Raw genomic sequence first — 27,284 nt, 5'->3', positions numbered from 1 at the left:
TAATCCTGGAAGTTGATATTTTGCCAACAAAATTGCTAGACTGTATTACTTTAGTCTAAAGAAAGCATTGCAATTGGCACTGTTTTTTACTGTTCATTGTACCTGATTTCAGTTTATTTACAAGATTGCCATTTTCTCCCATTTTAGAGAGAGAGATGGACAGGGAGAGATACAGAGCGGAAAGCATGGGTGTGTGTATTCTTTGGGTCTTCCGAAAACGCTAGAAACCTAAAACGTTCTCAGCTGCTCTGCAACGGGTTGGCGACTTCGATCATGCGCCCTACAGTCCGCATCGATCTCTTCCATCTCTGCTTCGTGATCCCTTCGATCCCTGCTTCCTCATCTTTTCGATCTCTGCTTCACGTATCTTCTCGCCCCCTCATCCTGCACCCAATTTCTCTAGCCTTCAAGAGGTAATTAAATCTCAGTTCTTTCTCTGATTCGTGCCTTATTCTCACTGTTTTTCTCGAATTGTTTGTTTTTCTACGATATTGTTGTGTTTCGATCCCAAATTTTTTCACTTTCAGGAGCCCAATCTCCTGGCTGTTGCTCATCTTCCCTTCTCTCTTCCGATCGCCATATTTAAGTAAGTTTTCCATTTTGTGCAAATCCCTAACCCCAACTTTCCTTACCATTTAGCTTTCGATTTCAACTTTTGATTCAAGATTTTTTCCAAATGCAGTTTTTTTAGTTTTTTTATTTGGTCCCATCATCTTCACACTTTTTTTTTTCTATATTTCCTTCTGTGTCCTTAGTAGCTTCCATCACTCTTGCTCTCTCAAAGATTGCACTGAGGCAAAACACGCACTCAATCAAAGACAATCTGGTAAGCATTTTCTTTTTATGTGATACTGTCTTAGATTTTTTGTATTTTCCTTGGTTTTTGGGGGGTTTGTTCAAGTTCTCGAGGGATTTCAAGTTTTTGGTGGGAGGTTCAACACTACCCAACTGCATACCACCAGTATTTAGAGATGAACGAATATGTCCTCTTTGTACATGATATTTTTTTTTTATCCTGCATCTCTGTTTAATGCCGACTCTGTTTTGATATATATTTTTTTATTATTAATTTCAGGGTACTACCAGTTTAATGCCGACTCTGATTCCACACTTCAGAAAGGTATGCCTCTAATGTATGATAATTTTGCCAACTTGCTTCTCTTGATTTGGAAGGGTATGACTCCAATCACTTTGTTTTCCAAAGCCATCTTAGCATCTGCATCACCAATTGTAGAACAAAAGCTAATCCAATTGCTAATCTTAGCATCTGCTTCACCAATTCACCATCATCTTTTGATTTTGAGTGCCTTTATCTGATAGAGAGCAAGTACACAGTTTTATATCTTCGGTATACAATATCAGCACTGATTTCTTTTGTGAACTAAATACATGCATAATATGTGGTTGGTTTGAACTTTGTTATATGTCAAACCTATAATACAGGTACTGGGACGTTGTGTGGAACAAAGATGGAGGTGACGATATGATGGAAAAGTAAGTCCTCTTCCTTCCTTCTCTGCCGAGCATACTACATAATCTTTCCAATTATCACTAAAATTAGCTCCACAACTCATTTGCAGGCTATAAGGAACTGGATTTAGAGAGGGCCTACCTAATAGAGATTTCTTTTACACTAAAACCTATTTCTCTCGGTAATGCTACACTTTCAAAGTTGAAAATTTTGTGAGATAATCGCTTGAAGAAAACCTTGATTGATTGTTGATCTTGATTGAAAACTTCAGCAAGCTAACTCTCAAAGAGTTTAAAAAGGAGGAGCACGAGCAGTATGTATTTCTTTTTCTTTTTTCTTAATTTTTTATAAATGATTTGGGGGTAAACATTGAACCTTATATCTCCACCCACCAATATCAATCTCCATCTCTGTTCTTCCACTTCCTTTCCACCTCTCTCTGGTACTTTTTAATTTAAAAATGTATCTGTAAATTTTTTTCTGAATTTTATTTGCTTTCTGCAGTGTTTCAAATCTTCTGATTGCATCAGAAATGAATTAATATCCGCAAATTAGATTTTTCATTTACTGGCTTTTTTCTGGTAATAGGTTTTATTCATGAACATTCTCATTGCTGCAAATTTGATTAATTGTTTTTTGAACCTTTCGATGTTACCAAGATTTGATTTTTGCTAAAGGATCTGTCTAATTACATTGGTTTGTGTTTTTTTTTTTTGGGTTGATCTTTCTTTTAATTTAATCATCTTGAAATAAAATTGGAATAACTGCATGTTTTCCTTTCACAGTTTACTTTTTAAGTTTTTGGATAGATTGACTTGACCTTCACATTTCTGTGAATTTTTTGCGTTAGTTGGTATGCCTTTCTTCCTTATCATACTAGACAAAAGGTGATGAACAAAAAGATGGTTGCATTCCGAACAGATGGGGGGAATTTGTGTCTAAAATTACCTTCTCAATGTTATATGTTTCCTTATTATTGAAGTCATGGTATTATACAGCTGCAGTTGGTTAGGTGCTTACAATCTTTTGCAGGAAACATGAAAATAACTTAACTGATTTACTTCAAATGTATAAACTCTCTGTACCATTAAAATGAAATAGTCACTATGTAGACTTTATGTGTGATAAAGTAAATATTGTTATGGAGACTTTATATTTTGACTTTCAAGTTGTTTTGTGTTTTGGTACCAATACTGCATGTTGCAGTTGGCACCTCAGTCCTCCCCCTCTTTTTTATCCTACAACTTACTGTGTCGTCATGTTTTCTTTTTTTCGGGCTCTTTCAATTTTTATAAATGCGATTCAAGTTATTAAAACACATACAATTCATGTTTTATTTTTTTTATGGTTTTACAGACTCATTGGTTGCAGACCTATTCGTCGGTGATCGAAGAAAAGAAAAGGTGGGAAAGTCCGTTCTTGCTGTAGAGGTCATGTTGGCAATTATTTCCAAAAATTCCCCTAACCTTAATTAGCATTGGCACTTTCGACACTTTCGGAATGTGTTTGCATTTTATGAATGGCCTCCTATGTTATACATGCAAATAGTTATAGTTATCAGAACATTTATTCTGATGTTTTCTACCTCATCCAACAGCTTAATTACACTCCCACTGTTTTGGTTAGAAGTTAATTAGAAGAGTCTTCATTCCATCAATATCCTTTCCTTTACAATTTATGCTGAAAATTAATTGCAAGATGTAATATGAAAGGTTTAGTTGGCATGTTAACTTTCAGAAGCATGAGATGATCAACATTGAATGTGCATGATACCTTTTTTTTATCCTACTGGGTTGTCTTCATCTTCGGTCTCAAAAGCCTTCCTTAACTTCTCTTCATCTAATCTCAAAAGCCCTCCTTGCATGTTTCAGCTTTTCAATACAGCTTTTATGTTTTGGATTTTTTTTTTTTAAGCGGCTTACCACATATTTGACTGAGTGGAAAAAAAATTAGTAATCATTTATGAGTTCAGATTCCTTGAATGCTCAATATTTTAGTTGGAATGAAGTGGTGTGCTCTGTGATGTGTGTGATTCAGAGATAGTTGGAATTGATTGAAAGAAATCATGTTGTTTTAATGGCCTGGCCTAAAATGAATGGAATCAAATGATTTGAAGTTAACTCTTTTCTAGATGTTTCAGTGCATATTATGGTCTCATAATTTGGATTATTTTTCAAATATTAATATTCGGTTATACATTTTGACTTCCATCTCTTTTTCCAAATTATTGATGGAGGGAGACTCGATGTGTCTGTGTGCATGCATAATTTGGAACACACTGGAGGAATGGGTAGTATAGTTTGGATTTTCTAAAACCTTAAACATGAATATATGGTGTTTCATGAGTCAACCATATGGAGGAAAGGGTAATATGGTGTTTCAGGGTTCAACATGACAATGCTAGAGGCCCCATGAAGGGAGGAATCAGATATCACCCAGGGGTATATGCATACTTTGTTAAGTTCCACTTCTATGACAAATGTGAATGGTTGTCATATATCAAGACTCGCTGCCGTGAAATTGTCTTTAATTGTTATCGATCCTTTTATGGAAAATGTAGGTTGATCCAGATGAGGTGAATGCTTTGGCGCAGCTGATGACATGGAGGACGGCGGTAGCCAACATCCCATACAGGGGTGCCAAAAGGGGTATAGGATGTAATCCAGGGGAGTTGAGTCTTTCCAAACTAGAGCAACTCACCAGAGTTTTCACACAAAAGATGCACGATCTTATCGGAATCCACACCGATGTTCCAGCACCAGATATGGGGATAGGTCCACAGGTTGAGCATGCCACATTTTCCATTAATTTTGTTCAAGAGATTTGATTACAACAGAATTTGGTTATCAAGTAGATCAGCTTGAATGTCCGAAAAACTTTGAACTGTATTTTAACAGTTTTCTCTCTCGATATTTTCGGTTTTTTTTATGTTTAAACAGACCATGGCATGGATACTAGACGAATACTCAAAGTTTCATGGCTATTCACCTGCAGTAGTGACTGGAAAACCTATTGTAAGGAAATCATGGAAATGTGCTTAATGGTTTGCATTGGTTGCTGTTGTTGCATAATGGTTTGAATCTGTGCTTAGGTTGGTTTGAAACTCAGGTTGTGTGAATTAAGGTGTAAAAAATGAATATGGATGAACCTTTAGCTACTGCATGTAGATTCAGTTTTCCTTTGCATTTCAGTGAGTTGGAAACTGAGTGGAACTGTTTGAGAGAGAGAGGATGATGTTTGGATTTTGGTATATGCAGCCCTACTGTAACTTTTTATACACGCTGAATACACTTACCTTTTTTTATATGCACACACAGACTGCATACGCATACAATATACACTCACACACATCACACACTTATCCACACAGAGTACACACACATTTTATATGCATACACGGTACACGCACATGCAATGTCACACAAACACTGTCATGTACTTATACACACACAACACATACAATATATACTCACACGCTTATGCCTTTTTTTATCACTTGGAAGATTTTGCTGTTTTTCCTCAGCAATACAATATACACTCACACACTTATGCAGCACAAGCACTCACACACACAGTACACACATTGTTGTTTTTCCTTATTTGATTATTGGGATGCCAAACTTTAAGAATTTGTGTTTAATTTGATTCTTTGGTATACTCAATTAATTAGCTAAGTAGTGGTTTACATTTAGATAATATATATATGTATATATATGATTTTGGACTGTAGTTTTTCTCTAACTTAATTTGTTTTGATTCAATGGGTTAGTGAGTTAAGGCTGTTCTTAACTTTCTGTTTCCTGATTGAATTTGTTTTGATTCAATTGGGTTAGTGAGCTAAATTTCAAAATGGGGGGGGGGGGGGGGTTTGGTTTCCGAATGCCTCTTATGGGTTGTGTATGAGGCTAGAGGATTTGAACTAAACCACGCAATGGACATTCATAATAATGTGCAAGTAGGTATTGCATATACGCTTAATGGTTTGCATTGCATGCTGTTTTTGCATAATGGTTTCAATATGTGCTTAGGTTGGTTTAAAACCCAGGTTCTGTGAGTTTATCGGTTTAATTGGGGGAATGAAAAATTAAAGTTGGCCTTTCATTGAAGATTGTTAAACAATTGGAGTTTGTTTTATTAGAAAGATGGTTAAACAATTTTGGTTGCTCCCCTTTTCACTGTGGCTCTGTTTCAACCATTACATTTCATACATTTGAAATCTGTTTACTATCTCATTAATTGGTGTACGTTAGCTCATTTAACTCAAATTTAATGAGATTTGGTCCTCCAATTTGTCTGATTTCCTAACGGATTTACTTTCTTTAGAAATTTCAGGAACCCTGATTATGGGAGGAAGAATACGCTTCATTGCCATCTTTAGGTATACAATCATGCACACTGATTACATGGATGTAGGGATACAGCAATGACTGAGGTGTGAATAAAAGGTCTAGGCGTAACGATTTCAGGGTTTAGAATTGATTCGAAAATACGAGAAAATGCTGCATTCTCTGTTCTTTTTTGCTGTTTGCTGTAGTGATTCCAAATTAGTATATACCCATTTTTATAGAACCATGAATGGTGGTTGTTAAATGTTGAGCCATTTGACAATCCTTAGTTCTGCATTCCTTGATTTTTTTTTGCTGTTTCAAGTTTGAACAACCTTTCATGTTCTTTTCTGATGGTTTATAATTGTATATTTGCAAAGATGCATGGCTATTAGACCTTCAATTAGAGATCATCATGATTGCATTGTCATAAGACTGAAGCTGTACAATTACTATTTGCTAAATATTACTTCTGTCATTTAATTGAGGTTCGTGTAGAAGAGGACTCAGGCATGTTGTTAGTGTAGATTAACATTTCTTATTACTTTCGTGCAGTATTTGATTGTAAGTCATGAACAAGCCAATGTTTTTCAAACTTTACAGATGCCTTTGTTCACATATGAATTCTTTTCAAAAAAAAAAAAATGTTCACATATGAATAATTTGGCTTATGGACATTAATGTTGTAAGCAGATATGGTAATTGTTCAATCTATGGAATATCTATTTAAGGTCTCATTGGTTTAACATTATCAAAACTTCTGCATATGTCTGAAGTTTAACGAATGCTTATATATACATATAAGATCTGAAACCGATGGAATTGTTTTCTTATTTAGTAACCATCGTGTATATATATATATATATATATATATATGTATGTATATGTATATGTATACGTATGTGTGTGCGTATGCGTATGTGTATGTGTATTCCAATAAACTTGCTTATATCTTTGGAAATATGTACGTACCAACTGTCAAAGCATGTATATACCGATGTCCAAGTTGAGCACAACAATGACACCCCATTCTATTCAATCTCAGTTATTGATACATTGTTTGATGATCTAATTCACCTATTTTCTCTATTGCGATTTTGTCTTATATCTCTTGGTTAACATTAAAATTTGGATGGGGGAAAAAGGTTTGTGGTTAGATGGGTATTTGTTAACCCATAGTGCTCAACCACATAAGTTAGACTTTTTAGTTGCTTTATTTTGCTCTAATCTTGTCAAATTTTTGGCTGACATTTCACGTAATTAAAGGTTTATATTTCCCACTAGGAAGTATCTGGGAAAACAAAAAGGGAAGGAAACAAGAGCCGAAGTAAGGGCTGTTTTCTTTTCTTTTAAATTGTTTAACGTTTATGCTTTTTATTTGTCGAGTTCGTAATTTAGTTCATTTATACCGTGCTTTTGGCATGGTTTATTCTTTTAAGTGTAGGTTACCCTATAGCCGTTACAATTTAGGTCTTTAGTTGTTTGATAGAAAATCGCTTTGATTCATCGTTTCTTATCGGATAGTTTGATCGTTATGCCCTTATTTCAGATCTTAACTCATTTTGGTTGCGGGTTTATTCTGTAATTTTTTTTTCCTCTGCTATTAATAGCTTACCACATGTGGTAGCAGAGTGATTGCGTTTGTAGCTTATGTATACAAGTGAATTTAGATGACACAATGAGTTAGATATTCGAAAAAATGTCTGTTCATTTTTTGAATCTTTAAAAACTGTCGAATCAATTTGAGTAGGTAATTTTATGTTAATTGTTAGGTAAATTGCTGTTTTTTTTTTCGCTGATAAAAAGTATAGAGTTTGGCTGTGTAAATGTGTGTAGTTTTATACATTTCGCTCGGTTGACAATTTGATAATGGCTGAAGTGCATTCTTTAATCAAATGTGTTTTCTTTCCTCGATCGTAAATGTCTTTTTGGTATTTTGCAGATCAAAACAAAGTGAAAGCTTTTGACTGAATTTTGCAACCGCTACTTTGCTGCTTTGGTAAAGTCTCAACTTCTTGATTATATCAATTAATTTTGGCTGTAATGTTAGGGTATTTAGTTGAATGCATATGCTACATGGCATAGGTCTAACATGATTAGAACTTTAATATCATGATGTGTGATGCTAATTAAGCACAATATGAGTATCTGTACCAAGAAAGACATGAGCATCCAACGGATCTACTTTCTTTGCAATTTCAATTTGGGAATTGAATTTATTTACAAAATTACGATCCTTTTTAAAATTTAGAAAAGAGCATGTTAAAGACCAATTTTCTTTACAAAAACTTGAATACAAAGTAGACCATAAGTGAAAACGAACCAACAACGATTATGGTAATTTAGTAAAGTAAACATAAACCATCTTTGAGAGTCATACTCCCATCGTCGGTTTTCCTTGTGAGCATATTTCCTACCCAAAGTTTCCCAAACTGTGTTCTCAAACTGCTGCATCGGCATATCTTTCCAACTTCTAATAGTGTTTGGTCCCCATACTTTCCACAATTCGTTTTGGATCTTAATAATAGCTGCTATATTGCTTGCAATTGTCAATGATTTAAGTTTTTTGTTTTCTTTTCTTTTTGGAAAGCATGAGTGTGAAGTTTTATCAGAGTTTGACAAACAAATATATATTGAATATTTCAAATAGACTTTAAATTTATCCCATAGAATTTCTCCTTTTCTTTTTATGATTGTTGTTGCCATGCTGAGAAAAAAAATTATATTAATGGCTGTTCATTTACCTCTGTAGTATTTCATACTTATTCTGATCTCCACTGGTTCTTTAAATGGTGTGGTTTTTCAATCAGTTAACAGTTTTTAAAACGGGAGTTTTAACAAAACACTCCCGGCACTGTTCATTTTTAACGAAAAACCACTTTTTTACCTTTTGCTGACACTATTCACTATACCTTTAAAAATGACTTTTCATTAAAAGAGAAGTTTTTTTGGACTTTTCATTAGTTTTCCTTTTTTAAATTTCAAACAACATTATGGTTCTAAGGTATTCATTTGGCTAGCGTCGGCTAAATCCTCTCGAAATTTGGTTTAGTCAGTACATATTTGTATAATATTTTGATAGAAAATGTGTTATATTCTCTCTGTATTTGGTTTGCAAAGGGAGGGCAACATTTTTCGGGCTTTGGATATTAAAGACGAAAGATGGTTTTACTTTGTTAATTAGTTTAATTAGCATGTGGTTTGGTGGGGTCTGGTACGTATGATTGAACTAAAGTGTGTGACAGAAGAAACTGTGAATAGTGATTGGCAAATATTTCGCATTTTTTTCTATGGGCCATTTGTGTTCTATTTGGGTTGTAATTTGAGTCATGTAATTTAAATTGCATACAAAGGGCTAAAGAAGTAAATCCAGTATACAAGCTCTCACGGTAAAGTTTAAGTTGAAGCTACACTATGGAATGTTAAATATTTAGTTGAAATCTGAAGACTGAAAAATAAAATAACTTAGAAGCTAAACTGAGTAGAGTTAAGTTTTTAGCCTCAAATATCCTTAGGCGGACACAATTTTGACCCCAACATCCAATATTTTGATCCCAACAGCGTGGATAAACATGATGTTAGACAACTGATTCCAAAACACATTTTAACAGCTTTATCCGGCTGATAATTCAGAACATTATCAAGTATAAATGACTGGTCGTCGGTTAAACCCTTATGAGATTTACCCTTTGTTTGTTGCACTTTTGCAAATTTAATCCGTTCCACCATCACAGTTTTTTTTACTTTTACAGTTTCCGGAATGCATTTTCGATCTTAATACTATCTGCTCTGTTGCTTGCAGTGATCAATTTTTAAAACTTGAAACAACATTATAGTTCTAAAGAAAATTTGGGAAGACCAAGGATGTAACCATCTTCGGTTTCACATTGTTCGCCATTAGATTTCCTAATATAAGTATTTTTTACATGATCTTACTGGTGAATTGTTAAACGGTACAAAGAGAGAAAACAGCATGCAATTTTATAAACTAAACTTCACATGCATTCTCTTTAGTATGGGGTATCCGAGAAAATAGGTTTAAGGATTAGGTTTGGTTGGATTTCAACCATTAGATTTGGGATTAAAAGCATTAGGTTGAAGGATTAGGTTTGGTTGGATTTCAACCATTACATTTCATAGATTTGAAATCTGTTTACTCTCTCATTTAATTCGTGTACGTTAACTCATTTAACTCAAATTTAATGAGATTTGGTCCTCCAATTTCTCGGATTTCCTAACGGATTTACATTCTTTGGAAATTTCAGGAACCTTGATTCTGGGAGGAACAATACGCTTCATTGCCTTCTTTAGGTATACAATTCTACACACTGATTTTATGTTCAAAGCCTAATTAGTTATACACCATTTTTTTTATTACCTTTGCAAAGCTTTTGTACTTAGATTTTAGATATGTGATTAGTTTGTGAAGAATAGACGAGAAAACTAATCATGGGGACATACTTATTTTTCGATTTTCTCCTTTGCATTGTTTCTTGAATGAAATTGGATTCATAGATGTAGGGATACAACAACAACTGAGGTGTGAATAAAAGGACTAGGCGTAACGATTTCAGGGTTTATAATTGATTCGAAAATATGAGAAAATGCTGCATTCTCTGTTTTTCTTTTGCTATTTGCTGTAGTGATTCCAACTTAGTATATACCCATTTTTATAGAACCATGAATGGTGGTTGTTAAATGTTGAGCCATTTGACAAATCTTAGTTCTACATTCCTTCATTTTTTTTGCTGTTTGCTATTGTCATTCCAACTTAGTTTATACTTATTTTCATAGAACCATAAATGCTGGTTGTTAAATGCAGTCCAAATGTTCTATTCTAACTCAAAACCATCCTCTTCCAAAAATGAACAATCTCACTGATTTTCACTAAACGTACTCCACAGTAAACCATTATTTACTCTATTTAGCCTATTCCTTCTAAAACCAACGTTCTCACACTCTAACCCCTGTACTAATTAAGAACCGCCTGCGATACCTCATCCTTACTTTAGGCCTTTAAATTAATATGGTGACAAAAGATGCATTCCCGTTGTTAGCAGCTTTTCTTTCGTTAAATATAAATTTGTCGTACATTAAGTCCATTGCACTGTCGCAAATTGTGTTACTATTCCTGTATCCATTTGTTTGCGCTTCGAATTCTAACTCTAAATCTCATTGATTTGTTGTAGTTTAGATCAAGGTCTTATTGCAACGTTGTGATCTGCTCTTCTTGCTGCCTTTATCTAGGAATCCGCACCTATTGCATTTGAATCAAGGCTTTGGTATGTCACCTAAACTAATATACATTGTTTCCCTGTGCTTTCCGTTTGAGTTAATGCAAATTTATCATGTTTCAGTCGATTGTTTGGTTTTATCAGCTTATGTCATTCGTTTGCTACCTGCTTTGTTTCTCATTCTTGGTTATCTCTGTAATCTTTTGATACTTCACAAGTTCATTGGTTTCTTTGTTTTTGTTGGTTTTAACTTGGTCTCAACCATTCTATTATTGTTCAAAGGTGCATTGGTGTCATCTATGATTTTGCTTTAACTAGCTGTTCCTAATTCTTAGTCGAATGTTGTTAGTCATTTTTTTTTTTGTCAATTGCTTTCTTTCTTTGTTGCGTTTTCAATTTCCAAACCATTCTTCAGACGTTAGTTACTTTGCTTGGTTGGTGTGGTTGGTGTTTTCGTTAGGTTTTCCTAAGAGTCAACCATCTCATCCCTCCCAAAGTACATTAATAAGTGTTGTTAATAACTACGCTCTCCGAACAAACCTAAGTTATTTCCAAAAAACTCACAACTTCTATATTTGAGTTTTAAAATTTTTGGACACAGTTATTTTAAGATCTACAAGCTAAACACATTTTTCTTTCTAAATACATAAATATTAATGTTGTATTTAATTTGTTATTCAGGGTTAATAAAATGGTGAAAGAGATTGATCTAAGCGAACAACAAATTCTAGAAGGCGATTTGGTAAAAAATTTAAGGGAACTGATTAAGGCTCGAAACGATGAAAAGAATGAAGGAACGATAGTGAAATATTTCGATACTGCCCCAGGACCCAGTACAAAGAAATCAGTGAAAATAGAAAAAAACAAGGTTCGGTTTGCGTGTTTATGGTAAGGGCCCAAACCGAAACAAATTGGTGGTGCACACTCTCTACTCACCTTATATATCCCTTTGTCATTCATTATTATGTTGAATTTATTTAGATAAATGTTTCTTATTCATCCAATTACGATTAGTACACTGATTTCCCGCAGCATAGCGCGGGCTTATTTTCTAGTATGTTTCTAATAATAGCATAACACGTGTAGCAAAAGCTTTATTTTATGAATTCAAGATCATAGAGTATTTGGATAATCTGACAATATAGCACATAAGATTCTATTTAAATCTACAATGATAAATGACATTAGGAGCGTGAAAGCTTAAAGTTGTTAGCAATTAATAGGGCATTACTGACTTTTGCGATCACATGATACGAAACATTAATTTTCAAGTTCTCGTTAAAAATTCATTTATAATGATGAATAATAATAGAAGCGTTAAAGTTCTAAGTTGTTAGTAATTTATAGCCCACGATTTCACAATACAAAACCTCAATTTTCAAATTCTTGTTCAAGATTCATCTACACAGATGAATGATATCAAGATTTATCTAGGTTGTAAGTAATTGATAAGGTGTTACCAAACAACATGAACAAAAAATCGTTGCCGTTTGATTATTACTACGACCTTTTTAGTCTTAAGTCCCCGTTGAGGTCAATTGTTTGAGCTTTGAATTGTAAATGCATATGAAGCCCATAAATTGAACCCCACTTTTCATCAAATATCACAAATCGCTTGCGCTCACCGGTGACTAATCTTTTTATATATCTTTCCATTTTTACAAAAAGGAATTGTATTTGCATGCCTATTTCATCAAAGTTATACGAATGCAAAATAATAGTCATGGTCAGCAAAATGGTCGGCCGCACTCAGATTCGGTTCCTCTGTAAAAATGGAAGTAGTGTAGTGGAATAGTTTTTGGGTCGGGTGAGTTTCATAATCTTTTTTCTTTTTTTTTAACAGACAATATTATCTGCGTTAAAGGGAGGGATAATATGGTTCAAATTCACTTTTGGCGAGAATGATGAAATATATAATCTTAACTGCTCTAGTCTAATCCATAAATTACATTTTGAAAGTAAATGTTTTGTAGTGAAATATCTCAAATTATATTATAGAAACACAACCCTAATCACCGACCGTTTTGGTTTGAGCAGCATGTAAGACACAACTCGTTGAGAAGAAGTGGTTAGATTCTACACGGACAGGTATATTTTAAAATCCCTACACTTGTCCCACATGCATGCCGAGGGCCCACCACATTTGACGGCCACGATTAACTGATTCCCCTTCCCGTTTTGATAGAACCATTTACTTTAAATAAATAAATAAATGAATAAAAAGACTGTATAAATTGAAATAATAGATAAGGAAATAAGAAGCACAAAACGCGGCGTTTCAGCATAGCTTAGGTTTTCTTCCGCTCTTTGAGTGTAGCTGATTTGGTTCGGAGATACCTCTGAGTAGCGAGAAGAGACGAAATCAGAGAAGAACTTCGAAATCATGACGGGTAATTGATGCTAATTACTCTATTTTTTCTAGTAAATTTTGTTTCTTATCGATTTTATGAACTAAAAGGGTCGCGATTTAAGTTAATTGTATAACTTTTAGCAGCGTGATTAAGCTATATATTCTTAATTTTTGTTAATATTGGGGTTGTAGGATTGAATTTCTATTGTGATATGTATTTTTAATTAAAATTTTGCAATTTTCGATTTTTTATGTTGATTTTGGAGTTTGTCATTGTTTTTGGTATCTTAGATTGCTTTTTGGGGGAATTTAAAGTAATCCAGAAGCTTCAATGGCATACTTTTTTGTTGTTGAGGTTTTCGGGACATGGGATTTGTCGAAATGTATGAAGTTTATCAGAAGGCTGTTAAATTTTACTTAAATATGTTCCAAGCAATGAAATTTACTTAACCGTGTGTTTTACAACTATGTTTACAGACTATATACAAGAGCAGGAGATGGAAATCGAAGCGTTGGAAGCAATACTTGCGGATGACTTCAAAGGTATCTGCTATGTGGTGCTTCTGCAGACCAACATTTGTTATAAAATTTGTTATATGTTATCGTTTTTATTTCACGAGTACTGAAACTAATAGGAATGTTCTTTTCTGTTGTCTTTGATGTGCCAGAAATACACTCGGGTGAGAGTGGGTTAAATACTTCCAAGAGGTGTTTTCAAATAAAAGTATCTCCAGTGGTAGGTTTACGTTCTAACTGGCATAATTGTTATAACAACCTCATGTCAAGCTGAGGATGTATACGTCTTAACTAGACATATGTTCAGGTTTTCCTTATGTGCATTTCTTTGCTTTCTTTTCAACAGGATGATGAATCAGATGAATTTACAACCACTCCAGGTATTTTCTTTTTGCATTGTACGATGTTTTGAATAATGCCTTAGTGTTACTTTCTTAATTGGATAACTTGATTTGTTTTTTATCTAGAAATTTTCAGGAGTTATTCTTTTTATTTTTTTGACTTTTTGTATCTTTTACATTTCATTTGGAGATAAGCTGTTTTGGAAACTTCTGTTTCAGTTCAGCTGGCTTTGATTTTCTCGCACACAGAAAGATACCCAGATGAGCCTCCACTTTTGAATCTGAATAGGTATGGTGCAAAATATTGCTATTCTCCACTTTTCATTGTTAGTAATGATGGAAAAGAACTTGATCATTTTCATTGCCTTTTTCTTTTGGACAAAACAAATATAACTTCTACTTGAACCTTCTTGCAACTGCATATATAAAATACTGCTACAAAGAAAAGAAAGAAGTTCGAGAAAAAATATCCTTGAGTCTCTGCGATTAATACTGTATTGTTCAGCTATAATAGTTCCGTCAGTATTGTGTTGTTAAGCAAGGCTGCGGGAAAGTCACAAGTGTGGATGCAGTATGGTTTATGAGGAACTATTCTAATGGTTGATTTTTTTTCCTTCAGTTTACGTGGTATACAAGGAGAACATCTAAGAATTTTGAAAGAAAAGCTTCTGCAAGAGGTAATTTTGGGCATTCTTTACTTCTCTATGCAGCTTTTTCTTGTGTCGTTTTTTATCTGTCCTAATACATCTAAAGATTAGTGAGCATATTTTTTCTGTTCTAATACAACTCATTAGATAATGTGAAGTTATCCAAAAAATACCGAATTTAATTCAATATCTATATGTTTTACAGGCATCTGAAAACCTTGGTATGGCTATGATCTACACACTAGTTACATCAGCCAAGGAATGGCTTTCTGAACAATATTGTCAAGACACTAGTCTTGAGGATGCTGAAGCAGAAGAAGCAGCAAAGGATGATGTATGCCTTTTGTCCTACGTCGTCATATCTAATCATCTTGTGGCTATTTGCTTTCTTAGTCTCGAAGCATAAAGGGAGTTTACCTTCTAGCATTCCTGGAAAACTATACACTCAAGATCCCAAAACCTACGTCTTCATATTTAAATGTAGTTAAGTCTTGCTGAGGTTTTTACGTGTCTAAGGATGGCTGGAAGAAGTTCAAGTTATGAAATCATTGAGGTTGTCAATAAAACTGCTAGCTATTCTCTCTAAGAGACCCTCTTTCTTTCTCCTTGGTCCAGGAGTTGTGTATCTGGAAAGGTGAAGCTTCTAGAAGATTAATCATATTTTAAGGGTGTTCATCTTTTCTCTTGTGCATCTTGCAATTTTCGGCATGAATCTGATGCAACTGTTAGTGAATATTAGTGAAAAAAAACTGCATAACCAGCTTCAAACTTTCCCATGGGATTTACTTTTTTCATTCAAAGTTGTATGTTTGCATCTCTGGTAATGATTGTTCACCTGAAAAAGATAGTCTGAAGGAGCTGCTTCTTATTTTCCTGCTCCTTCCTCTTTTAGGTAATCATACCACATGGAGAACCAGTTACAGTTGAAACATTTCTGGCATGGAGAGAGATGTTTGAAGCAGAGATGGCACTGGAACGAGCCAAGTAAGTATTATCGTTTTATAATTTCAGTAAGGTTATCTTCGTCAACTCAGATTTTTTTTTTTTCACTATAAAGCATGTGAAAGTGGTGATCAATAATATTGGTGTTGGATTTTTGGATCGGCGGGCCCATGGGGCCCATTCTAACAACACCGATATTGTCCCCAACTTTACCACTTGCCCAATCCGTCAAGTGTAGGGTTTTATCACAAAAGGCATCGATATTAGTGGGGTAATCATATTTAAACCCATTATTTTCTTTTGCACCCACCGATATGGGATTCCAACACTCTCCCCTCATGTGTAACCCCTTTTAGTGGTTCACACATGGAGATCTACACAACGGCAATTGAAACTCAAAGGTCAACTCTATGTTAAGAGCCCAGACTTGTTTTCAATGGAGCTCAAAGGCCGGCTCTCTATTATGAGTCTTGGCTTGTTTCCTTTGGTGACAAGCTTGTTAGCCTGCACGGGCCCGAACCTTGGCTTTGATCTTTGGCTTTGATACCATGTTGGATTTTTGGATCGGCAGGCCTGTGGGGCCCACTTTAACAACACCGATACTGTCCCCAACTTTACCACCTGCCCAATCTGTCAGGTGTGGGGTTTTATTAGAAAAGACCTCAATATTAGTTAGAGTGGGGTAATCATATTTAAACCCATTATTTTCTTTTGCACCCACCAATGTGGGATTCCTACAATTGGTTCGTACAAATGTTTTGGTTTTTGATATATTTTCACCAAAAAATTCTACATTTTGGGGAAGAAAAATCTGATTATGTTGGAGAGGCGTGAGATATGGAATTCATTTCTACACGGACTTTAGGACATTATGTTGTGCTACACGATAGACATGACATTAGAGAGGGAAAAGACATTTACCAGACCATGGTCTTTGTTTAGCAGGTTATGCGGTGGGATGGTTAGGATTAGTTGTAGGTTCAAATCTTACTAAAATGTTGTTATGAGAAAACAAGGAAAAAAGATGCTGTGACGGTTCATTAGCACTTTAACCAAGACTTCCCGGTCATCAAGAAATATATAAATCCAAGGAATCTTACTTGAAATTAATGTATTAAAAGCGTGAGGCGTGGGCGAGGTGTCCGAGGGATAGCCCAGCCTAAGCGTGAGGCGAAGCCTCACGGGACCTAAATTTTTTAATATATACATTGAACATACACATATTATATTAAAAAAAGAAGAAGATTATTAATCAATAATCATCCTAAGCACACACATATATTATAAATACATATACACACACATATATATACATATATTATATTATATATATAAAATAGAGGATGAAAAGCACAATGAGCATACATATAACAATGCACGTAGATGGCGCACACATCTATTATATAAAAAATAAAAATCAGAAAACAAGGCAGAGAGATGATAGTGCAAGGATGAGGTATGAGGTAGTTAAAACTCTACCCAAAATTTGGGTTTGGGAGAAAAAAATAAAATAAAATAAAATAAAATCCCCTGAGGCGCGCCTAGGCGGCTCCGGCGGCGCCTTCCGGCGCCTTCCGCCCACTCCCTGAAAACAGAGGCGGCAACCCTCAAGCCTAGCCTCACAGGGCGCCTAGGCGCGCCCCAAGGCGAGCCTTTTAAAACATTGCTTGAAATTTAATAGTTTCCCAATAGTAGATCATTATATATTTCTGCTTGCAGTCTTTATTTTCATGTCTGATGGGTAGTGATCAATTTTCAAGGTTAATGCCCGAGTCTGCACTCTCAGCACCCAAGGAAAAGAGGCTCACAGGTAGACAGTGGTTTGAAACCGGAAGGCATGCTGCGGTAATTAATTCATTTTACATTGTTCAGTTTTGCCCAAAACAAGTAAATACAGTGAAAACTAAACTAATTGGTACTGGTCTGATTTGATGGTTGAGTTAGTTTCATGGTATATTATTGAGGGGTAATACGAGGGGAAGTTTGGGGTTATTACAAGTGAGGATTTTATTGTTGGAACGTATAATTTCTCAGTTTCAAAGAATAAACAATAATATGAGTGACTTTTTCCCCTCCTTAGAAAGGTGCAGCTCCAGCCACTGAAGGGTCCGATGAAGAGGATGAGGATGAGATTGACTTCGATTCTGATGATTTTGAAGGTGATTCTCTTCTTATAGCGCATATAGTCTTATGTTGATGAGACCAAAATTAGTCGAATTGCATAATTTTGTAAATACGAAGGAAGGTTGTGTTCACGATCTGATGAAGAAACCATCTTGTCTTGTGGTTAATGGCAGATGACGAAGATGATATGTTGGAACACTATTTGGCCGAGAAGTCCGACTCATCAACCCACTCTTCGAAGAGGGTCACTAACTAGAGTCTAGAAACAACCGAACGGGAGCACCATCTGATGAACAATGTGCCTAGTCTTGGCTCTGTCTTCATATGTATTTCGTGCCTTATATTTACTTTAGGCCTCGAGGACAAAGAGGAGATTGTAGGTTTTATTTTTTTTATATTATTATTTTTTTTTAAAGGGAACCAATTGGTGGCTTTGCCATGACAGTTCACATTTCGGGGGTTATTAAGACTCACAGAGACATGCTAGCTTTTGTAGAGAGCAAAGGAGAAGATATGGTATTGCAATATGGAAAATAACCGCATCTTGGTAGGTAAACTTGTGCTTTTGATGTCTGTCAATAATCAATATATATATATATATTTTTTTTTAAAACAAAAAAATCAATATTTTTTAGACACCGGTGTCGAGAAAATCAGCCGAAAAGAGGAGAAATTGGTTAAAATGATCAAAAATTAAATTTTTATTGCTTAATTGGTTAAAATCAAATATCAACGACACAACAATCAGATATGGGGATGGGAGGGAGTTAAATTTAGGACTTCCAATTTCTCAAACACCGAAAAGAGAATTGCTGCTAGACTAAGAGCCAGTAGGTAAACAAAATAATAATAAACACATGAAAATAACATCATTTTTCATCAGTCGCGACGTGAAAATAGCAAATTAATAAATTTTATTTCCAAAGTCCGCTCAGCATCCAAATATTCCACAAGTAACAAGTAGTTTATGAAATTTCAACTGAGTCAACTCACAAGTGCTTCCTATCCTAACCCTAACCCTACTCACCTACTACACAATTTTCACTTGCACTCTTCCTATTACAACGTTTCCTCACTCTTTCCGAGTCACGGCTATTACAACATTACACATTTTTATGTTACAATCGAACCTTGTATATCTGTCATACCACATTGATCTCGAAACCGGCACAGTCAAGCCGGTAAAGATCTACAATTTACTGCCAACGTCAGTATGCGCACCTCCGATAATTGTTCATTGTTGATGACACCGATCAGCTTTGAGGAGCGTGCGAATAATTGTACAATATTCTTCCACTCTATACACATCCCTGATCCGTCATGGCTTGCGCAATAGTCAGAAAAGCAGAAATGATGGCTCCGTGAACCAAAGATCTGTCAAGCACGTAAAAGAAAGTTTGATTCTTCAAGTGTTTAACGTTAATGGTACGCAATTTTACATAGCCAAACACAAGTCACAACCAGAGGTTATCTAGTTTCTTCAAAGATTCAAGAGGAAAAGAGAAGGCAAGCGTCAATACGATAACACACTTACTCAGGACTTTCTTTCTGGTAACCAAAGTCAGCTGCAGCTTTAAGGGTTCTCTGGTAAGTCTGTTTCATTGATTCCTAAGAGTTACAATGCAAATCAGATATCATAGAGAAAAACAACAAACCAGCTCAAGACCTTGAGCAAACTTTAAGACGGACATTGAAGGGGTGTTGGCTACTTAGCTTTTCTAAAAGATATTGTTTCTTACACTACCAGAAGTCATTAAGACACTTCGTAGAAGTAAGTTAAAGAATTTATACCAGCGAGATAAAATAAACACAGTGTCACCTGTAATTTGGATTCAAAGTCCTCGGGAGACCAATTCACTGAATTACACTCGTGGTTCAATTCAAATTCTCCAGCAACCACCTGCTATCATTAAACAACAAAGGGATAACATAAATTTAAGGAAAAAGAAGATAATCGGAAGTCATACTGATATAAATGATACAAATATATTAACTCATGCTGGTCCATCAAATGCCAGACAAAAATAATTAAATTTTAACTCCCAAATGTCACTTCTTTAGAATACCCGATGTTAGATCTCGAACATGTTAACATTGAAGTATTCAACCCAAAATCAATTGGCAATAACTGGAGGGCCCGTGATTTCATATATTAGAAGCAAGCTTAGAATACCTGATGTGAAATTTTTGTATTCAATACACCCCTGGTGACGCTGAGCATGCATAGCTAAATTAGACCTAACGCATAGATCAGCAGACCCCTCAAATCCGTGTTATAATCAAAGCATAACTGAGAGGTTCATGATTTCATTATCGAGATAGATGGATTAGAAAACTTTATGTAAGATTCTTAGATTCTTAACAGAAACTGATTTTGAACAATAATCTCATGAGCACATGAATTCCATTTTTCTTTAGACCAAATAGATCCATTTATTTTCATAAACAAACAAGCTTAGCTTGAACTTAGCCTAAATTTGTGCCAATAAAAACATGATACGTATAAACTTCGTGATAGCATTGTCCCAGCACATGTTGAAAAGCATATCTATCAAGCATGTACTGTAAAGATAAGAATCATACTCCACCAGAACCAGCAGCCACTGCAGGAGCAATTAGAACATTAGCTTTTCTCAGAATATCAACAGCATCAGGTGTACATGGCATGTTTGAACCTAGATACAAAAGAAGAACAAATAAGAGGCTTTACAGAGCTAACATTAGTGAATATGAAAACAAACGCCAAAATTTAAAATCAACCATGCATGTTGTTACCAGTAATTATTACCTTCTACTAGCATACGACAACCTGAATTAACCAGATTAATGGCATCAGTCTGATCAATTTCATTTTGGGTAGCACAAGGAAACGCAACATCACACCTTTCAGTCCAAGGTTTTGCTTCATCATAATACTTAGAGCGAGCATAAGTCTTTGAATAGTCTCTGCAGATGAGATGTAAACAATGAATCCTGAAGGTAACTATACCAAGCTATTTAATCAACAGATGCAAAATAGACAGCAAGTAGCAGACCTCAAACTTCTTTGTTGAGCTTTGATCTCCCTCAAAAATGATATTTTCATGTAATCAAATCCTTCATCATCCACCAAATAACCCTTCGAGTCTATATGCAATGATTTGAAGATACAAGGCATGTGATTCATTAAATGCTGATAACAAGTCTTATTCACTCTAAATGTTTACGACTCGGAAATCGTAACTTCCTGACACAAAGCACTAGAGAATCTAAATAAGAGCATGGAACTAGAAAATGAAATAGCCATGTGGAGGAAAAAAAATTAACACCACATTCACAGCACAAGTACTCTAGCTCTTCATATCGTCTTTCTTTCTTCAGATGCAATCAGGAAAAATAATTTATTTTGTTATTTAGATCCAAATACGGTCACAGATGTTAACATATGATCTTTACAACCTAAGATACAAACCAATCAAGGCCACAGAAGATACAATCAAATTGACTACTAGCAACCTCTGGTTTTTACGTAAGTGCTATGTTCATTGTTTTTATAATCTTTTGGATGAAGTGCTCGGAGCATTGTTGACAGCATGATTGTTCTCTAGATCAATCATCACTCAAGTATCTAATAGATATGATCACGTCAAACATATAAATTTTTAACATTCTTAGCAAGTAAATTATGTCATAATTCAAGCAGTTCCTACACTAGTATGACATCTGGAATTTTTTTTCATGTGAAACATTCAAACCAGATATGTATATTACTAAACCTTTCCATCACAAGACCTAATTCAAGTAGTCCCATAAATACTTCTTGTAAGAAAATACCTGAAACTGTAATGGGAATCGCGCCATATGCGATAAGCTTCTCCAGGACATGCAATGCAATCTTTCCAGAACCACTTACAACACACCTGGAGGGAAACTATAATATCTTCAAAATAATAAATTTGCAAAACAACCTATAAGCAATCACAAATTATACGCTCTCATGGATAAACATACATAGATACATATAAGCACACAAAAGTTAAAAGATATGTTAAACAGGATTGGATTCTTCAAAACGCTACGTAAACAGAAAGAACTCCCATGTGCTGTTCTATGTCAATATCCTATGATGTTTTGTGAAAATTTTAAAAGTTTTGAATGTCAGGTAAAAGGTACCTTAATCCTTTGAAATCTTTATTGAGGTCTGCAAGTAGGAGTTGTGCAAAGAAAACCTGCAGAAGCATGGGAACTTTGTTCACATCATCGGAAATGAAAATGAAAATTACATAGGGAGCTTATAATACCCGCAACAAATACAGACACATCTATTAAGTTCTCACCAAAAAGCAAAAAATAAATAGAAAAAGAGGAAGCCCGAACACGAGCATGGGAGAGTTGCGATATTAGTTACCAGTCCATATCCGGTAGCTTCAGTTCGAAGACTAGAGCCAGACCAAAATATCCTTGGCCCTGTAAAACTTCCCTGCATAAGTAAGGCATACATATGAAAACATAAAGACATTACTTAACTTTCTTTCCATGAGAAACACATAAGCAGAAACTTTACTTTTGTACGGACAGAAATGAACACTGAATAGATGAAGATGTACCACTTTCGACCAAAAAAACAACGAAAGAAAAAGACTTATCACTTAATTATCTTCCATGATAAACAGATAAGCATAAACTTAACTTTTGTACCGATAGAAAATAACAGTAGACTTCAGATGGACAGAAATAAAAAAAGAACAATAGAATTTGTCAGGATAAAAAACAAGACTTTGTAGGGAAAGAAAAGAACGATAGACTTTGTCGGGATAGAAAGAACAATGGCCTTGTCAGGATAGAAAAGAGTAACACTCTTTGTCAGGATAGAAAAGAACAATAGAATTGCTTGTTTAATTACTATTTTCCAAATTTTCATAATCCTGTGGTCCTACATCAGATTTAGAAAAAGCAATGTCATAAATGGCATCTAGATACTAAATTACATCACAAAAGGTAAGAAGTTAAATTCAGAAATAGTTTGTTACCGGTGTTTCTGGTACCTGAAAGTGACCAGCTAGACGTCTATATTGTCCGAAAAGATATCCCATTTCTCGAGTACCAACACCCATCTCCTCTGAAGGAAGGTCCTAAAGTGTACACAGCATTAAACCAGACATGCAGGATACAGCATCGAAATTCCATATAGAGGAAAAAAAATATTCATGGAATGGAATCTTGCTGAAGTTACCTTGTCAACACCCAAATAACGATAGATTTCATTCATAAAACTTTGGCAAAAACGCATAACCTGCCAGCTTAGAAAATAGTCATTCACAACTTCTGAGGAGGTTAAAAATGATGAACCACATATAACAAATTGAAGACTTTTACCTCATTATCACTTTTTCCCTTTGGATCAAAATCACTACCTCCCGCTGCCCCTCCAATTTTGTACGGTGACAAGGCATTCTTTAAAGTCTGCAGAGAAGGTAAATAGCACAATGCAAATCCGTCACAAGACAGTCACTTCCAATCTGAAGGGATTAACCTCATCACTAGTATTTAGCTTGGTGTTCTTATGAGCACCAATCACTAGAATACACAATCAACAGAGGCACAGGAAGAAAAAGATTTGGCAAAAGCTCGACCCAACCTAAAGAAGACAAGTCAACTCAAAAGAACTCAAGAAAACAACTAATACCTGTTCAAATCCAAGAAACTTGGCAATGCTCAAGTTCATAGAAGGATGAAACCGGAAACCACCCCTACATGGACCCAAGGCCTGGTTAAATTGTACTCGAAAGCCTCGGTTAACATGTGTCTCACCTCTATCATCCATCCATGGAACTCGAAAAACAAGCATGCGCTCAGGTTCTAGCAAGCGCTCCATGATGCTTGCATAACTGAAAAAAGAAAATTCACTTGATAAGATTTTACAGAAATCAGAAATAAGACTTTGTTTCCCTTAACCAGCATGACTAAAACAATACTCCATCCCAAGGAAACTCACTGAGAATTTTTTGCAATCACTCTTTCTAAAGCATGAACAACTTCTTGCACCGATTGTATGAACTCAACCTCATGAGGATCCCTTTTCAGTGCAGCTTCAACAATTGATCCAGCCGTTTTTGACATAAGAGCTACATTTAAGAGTAATTCCAAAGACAAATCAACCAAACGGGAAAACAATTAAAAAATTAAACTCAAAATTCATTTCTTTCAATCATATGATGGTGTGAAATATGTGCAAATATCAACAAACTAATGTCAACAAACTCCATATAATGCTGGAAGAAGCATTTAGGTGTGGGCATAGTGAACTGCTGAATATAGCATTCAACCAAACCAAAGTTTTCATTCAGCAACGAGCTAAAAAATTAAAAATCCTAAATGCAAACTTAACCGCAAGGGATACTTTCATAAACATGAAAACTAACAATAACGTAACTTTGCGAAAAGAATTTCCTGAGAGACACTCCGCAAAAAATTTGTGCAGAATTCAGACGGTGGTTATTTGAAACTTCCAAAGCAAACCAAAGAAAATTGAGCAGAACGTGCTAACCTTTAACATAAATGGGTTTGTCAGCAACGACCTTATCCTTGGAGGCCATTTGAAGGCGAAGTGCCTCTTTGTGAAGCAAACTATTGTTGTGTTCCTCGAGTGCACTCATCTGCATATTCCGGCTACCCTCATTTCCATAGGGGTTTCTTCTATGCTTCCTACCATACTCTCTACAAACAGAGCAAAAAATCCTCGCTGTCCCTTCCTTGACATCAACATAAGCCCATTTGTAGGTATCAGCCCATTCCTCTCTCCATCTTTTCACAACCTTTTTCTTCCTTTTTACTGGCTGTCCCTTTGACATGTCTTGATCATCACTAGGGAGGTGAGAAGCCATTAACATATTCTTACTCTCGTCATGATCCTCAACAGAAGGCTCCCGTGGTGGACCACCAATAAGGGGGGTGTTAGCAAATGAAGGATCATCATCCCCAGTTCCAATTTCTAAATCAATCTCTTCTCCAAGCTCCCGAACCACTAAGTGATGCCTCTGTGCCTGCTGAATCAAGTTCATATCATCCATCATGGAGTTCATCCTTATTCCACCTCCTGGTAGCAACATTCAGCATGACAGACTTAACCGAAACCCAAAATCCTGCAGCATCCGTTTGTCATGGGGAGATTCATTAACTCCTTTTACAATTGTCTAAATGAACCAATTAGAAAACTAAATAATTTCACTATAATAATATAACCAAAAAATCAGAAAAATCTAACAAACTCCATTCATTCAGAACCTAGAACGTATCAAACCTTACAACACTAGTAGCCTAGTTGAGGTTTATGTATCATAAGGTATGAATGAACATATAGCATGAAATCTTCTATTTATATTTTTCACTTATCCTAACTATATTATAACCAATATAAGAGTGTACAAAGGCACATAAAATCCAGTGCACGTGGTATTATGAAACCCTCGAGACTTCATAGTTAGGATTCATTGCCCCCTAAAGAAACGAAAAACTCCGGTACACTGAGCCTAAAAAAGCATACTAGATAAGAGTTCTGACTTCCTAGAAGCCAAAACAACAAGAACCAAAGCACCAATTCACAACATCATCTTCTCAGTTATCCTTAGAAACTCTATCAACCCCAAATAAAGTAACTAATCATTCAATTACGCCGAAAACACAGCCATACACCAGAAATCCAAAATTACTTTAAAAAAAAATGAAACTAATCATTCAATTACGCTGAAAACACAGACAAATCCAAAATTACGTACAAAAAACATGAACTTTGAATTTCTCAGATAAGAATCAAGGAACCCCACAAACCAAAAATGTAACAGAATTCCATTTCCAAACATCCCAAAACTCATTTCTCAAAATTCAACAATACCCACCCTTAATTCTCAATTTTAAACAAAACCAGAATCCAGAACAAAAAAGTCGTGGAGTACCGTGAGAGCAGAGGATCAAAAGGATGAACTCGAAAAGTTTCAAGTTTCAAGTTGCAGTTTCGAAGTGGGGTCTTTGAGCAGTTATTCTTCACCAAAGCTGGAACCTTTCTGCAAAGGGTCGCGGGAATTGTCGAAGAGGAGGACGCAGAGAGTGAGATCAACGGGTCTGGATAGTCGTTCGATCTGATTCTTGAGTGAGAAGAGGAGACGAGAGGTTGTATGGTACGACAGTAACGCTATGTTTGACGACGAAAATAAACTTGTAATTTGAATAAAAGTAATAATTTGTAAATTGATACGTACAGATTTTCTTGTTTGAATTCATAAATACAGAAATTTAGAATTTTTGTGTGCAATAAAAAACTTGGAATTTGGGGCCTCCAATTCCCAAGTTTAAATTTCATATACATAAATGTCATTTCCCAATTTCTATGATTAAGAGCTTAAAAATAACAAATTTCGTATTCAATTCCATTGTTCTTTTAGGCTAACCAAACAAGAAAATTCACACATTCTAGAAAATAAAATCCCGTCAATTCAATTTCTATTATTTTAAAATTTTTTGATAATTTTAAATTTCTTCATCCAAACATAGTGCAACACACAAAAGAAAATACAGACAGGTTTTTTTCACTGAGGGTGAAACCGCTTTTTGTTTAGTTTTTTTTTTTTGAAAGAATAAGTGAAAAAAAAAACCAAAGAAAAAAAAAAAGAGATGGATAGGGATTAGTCACAGATATTTGATTGCATCTCTATCTTCTTCCCTCTTCCCATATCAATAGCTAGAATGAAAAAAAAAAAAAAAGGAGCATATCAATGCATCTGGAAAAAAACGACTAATCTCTATCAATAAACCTGCTTAAAGACCTGAGCCATAGAGTACTTACTACCGATGCCACAGAGAGATATGTTTTCAGATCTCGCATTTTAAAAACTCCTCTTTTTGTATTTGTTATTGTAATTTTATTGTAATTTGTAATACATAATGGTAATACATTTATATGACCTGATGTGTATATGTAGTTAATGACTTACCACTTGTACGCGGAATTCCTAATTCAAATTGAAATGTACAAAATAGATATTTATTAAAAGAAAAAATACGTCCATTTCCGCCTTAAATTCCTAAAAAATATTAATTTTTTGTACTAGATTTCATATTTATTTCATACTTTATATAAGCCTTTGGTAAAGGTCGTAATGCTGGAGGAATCACTACCGCATGGCATAGAGGGGGAGGTCATAAGCGTCTATACCGTAAAATCAATTTTCAACATAATGAAAGAGACATATATGGTAGAATCATAACTATAGAATACGACCCTAATCGAAATGCATACATTTGTCTCATACACTCGATGGTGAGAAAAGATATATTTTACATCCCAGAGGGGCTATAATTG

The 27,284-nt window shown here is 35.0% G+C and overlaps 2 protein-coding genes and 2 long non-coding RNA genes across 14 annotated transcripts; 3 read left to right on the top strand and 1 right to left on the bottom strand.

Moving 5' to 3' along the window:
- The first annotated feature begins 111 nt into the window (after positions 1-111).
- On the top strand, positions 112-4,117 carry LOC126583110 (uncharacterized). Of its 2 annotated transcripts, XR_007609672.1 has the most exons (10): positions 112-413; positions 528-586; positions 759-826; positions 1,076-1,120; positions 1,444-1,494; positions 1,581-1,652; positions 1,743-1,784; positions 2,828-2,874; positions 3,855-3,912; positions 4,032-4,117. It is a non-coding gene; the product is annotated as an uncharacterized LOC126583110 (long non-coding RNA). The 2 variants fall into 2 exon arrangements; XR_007609673.1 differs by lacking the exon at positions 1,743-1,784.
- A 191-nt stretch (positions 4,118-4,308) lies between these two features.
- On the top strand, positions 4,309-12,162 carry LOC126583108 (uncharacterized). 4 transcript variants are annotated; one of them, XR_007609671.1, is made up of 7 exons: positions 4,357-4,485; positions 5,804-5,849; positions 7,739-7,795; positions 10,062-10,107; positions 10,986-11,078; positions 11,712-11,918; positions 12,063-12,162. It is a non-coding gene; the product is annotated as an uncharacterized LOC126583108 (long non-coding RNA). The 4 variants fall into 4 exon arrangements; XR_007609669.1 differs by having other exon boundaries at positions 4,309-4,485; positions 10,991-11,078; positions 11,712-12,162; XR_007609670.1 differs by having other exon boundaries at positions 4,311-4,485; positions 5,795-5,849; positions 11,712-12,162.
- Positions 12,163-13,256: 1,094 nt separating this feature from the next.
- LOC126582298 (uncharacterized) lies at positions 13,257-18,506 on the top strand. The gene is made up of 11 exons (XM_050246400.1): positions 13,257-13,420; positions 13,858-13,923; positions 14,049-14,116; positions 14,243-14,276; positions 14,457-14,526; positions 14,857-14,914; positions 15,090-15,218; positions 15,777-15,868; positions 17,587-17,671; positions 17,907-17,985; positions 18,124-18,506. The coding sequence occupies exons 1-11, from the start codon at positions 13,414-13,416 to the stop codon at positions 18,204-18,206; spliced, it is 771 nt and encodes a 256-aa protein (XP_050102357.1). The 5' UTR covers positions 13,257-13,413; the 3' UTR covers positions 18,207-18,506.
- Positions 18,507-18,847: 341 nt separating this feature from the next.
- On the bottom strand, positions 18,848-26,126 carry LOC126582297 (uncharacterized). 7 transcript variants are annotated; one of them, XM_050246394.1, is made up of 16 exons: positions 25,825-26,126; positions 24,477-25,071; positions 23,925-24,054; positions 23,616-23,817; positions 23,306-23,392; positions 23,163-23,222; positions 22,960-23,061; positions 22,338-22,409; positions 22,103-22,158; positions 21,764-21,849; positions 20,986-21,076; positions 20,739-20,896; positions 20,534-20,625; positions 19,770-19,853; positions 19,485-19,558; positions 18,848-19,324 (listed from the first exon to the last, which is right to left on the bottom strand). In XM_050246394.1, the coding sequence occupies exons 2-16, from the start codon at positions 25,036-25,038 to the stop codon at positions 19,249-19,251; spliced, it is 1,932 nt and encodes a 643-aa protein (XP_050102351.1). In that variant the 5' UTR covers positions 25,039-25,071; positions 25,825-26,126; the 3' UTR covers positions 18,848-19,248. The 7 variants fall into 7 exon arrangements, with proteins under 7 accessions (XP_050102351.1, XP_050102350.1, XP_050102354.1 ...); XM_050246393.1 differs by having other exon boundaries at positions 25,882-26,126; XM_050246397.1 differs by having other exon boundaries at positions 19,485-19,543; positions 25,882-26,126.
- Between the last annotated feature and the right edge of the window lie 1,158 nt (positions 26,127-27,284).

This window comes from Malus sylvestris, chromosome 9 (genome assembly GCF_916048215.2).
Source record: "Malus sylvestris chromosome 9, drMalSylv7.2, whole genome shotgun sequence".
Classification (NCBI taxonomy): domain Eukaryota; kingdom Viridiplantae; phylum Streptophyta; class Magnoliopsida; order Rosales; family Rosaceae; genus Malus; species Malus sylvestris.
This window is presented reverse-complemented; position numbering and strand designations above follow the sequence as displayed.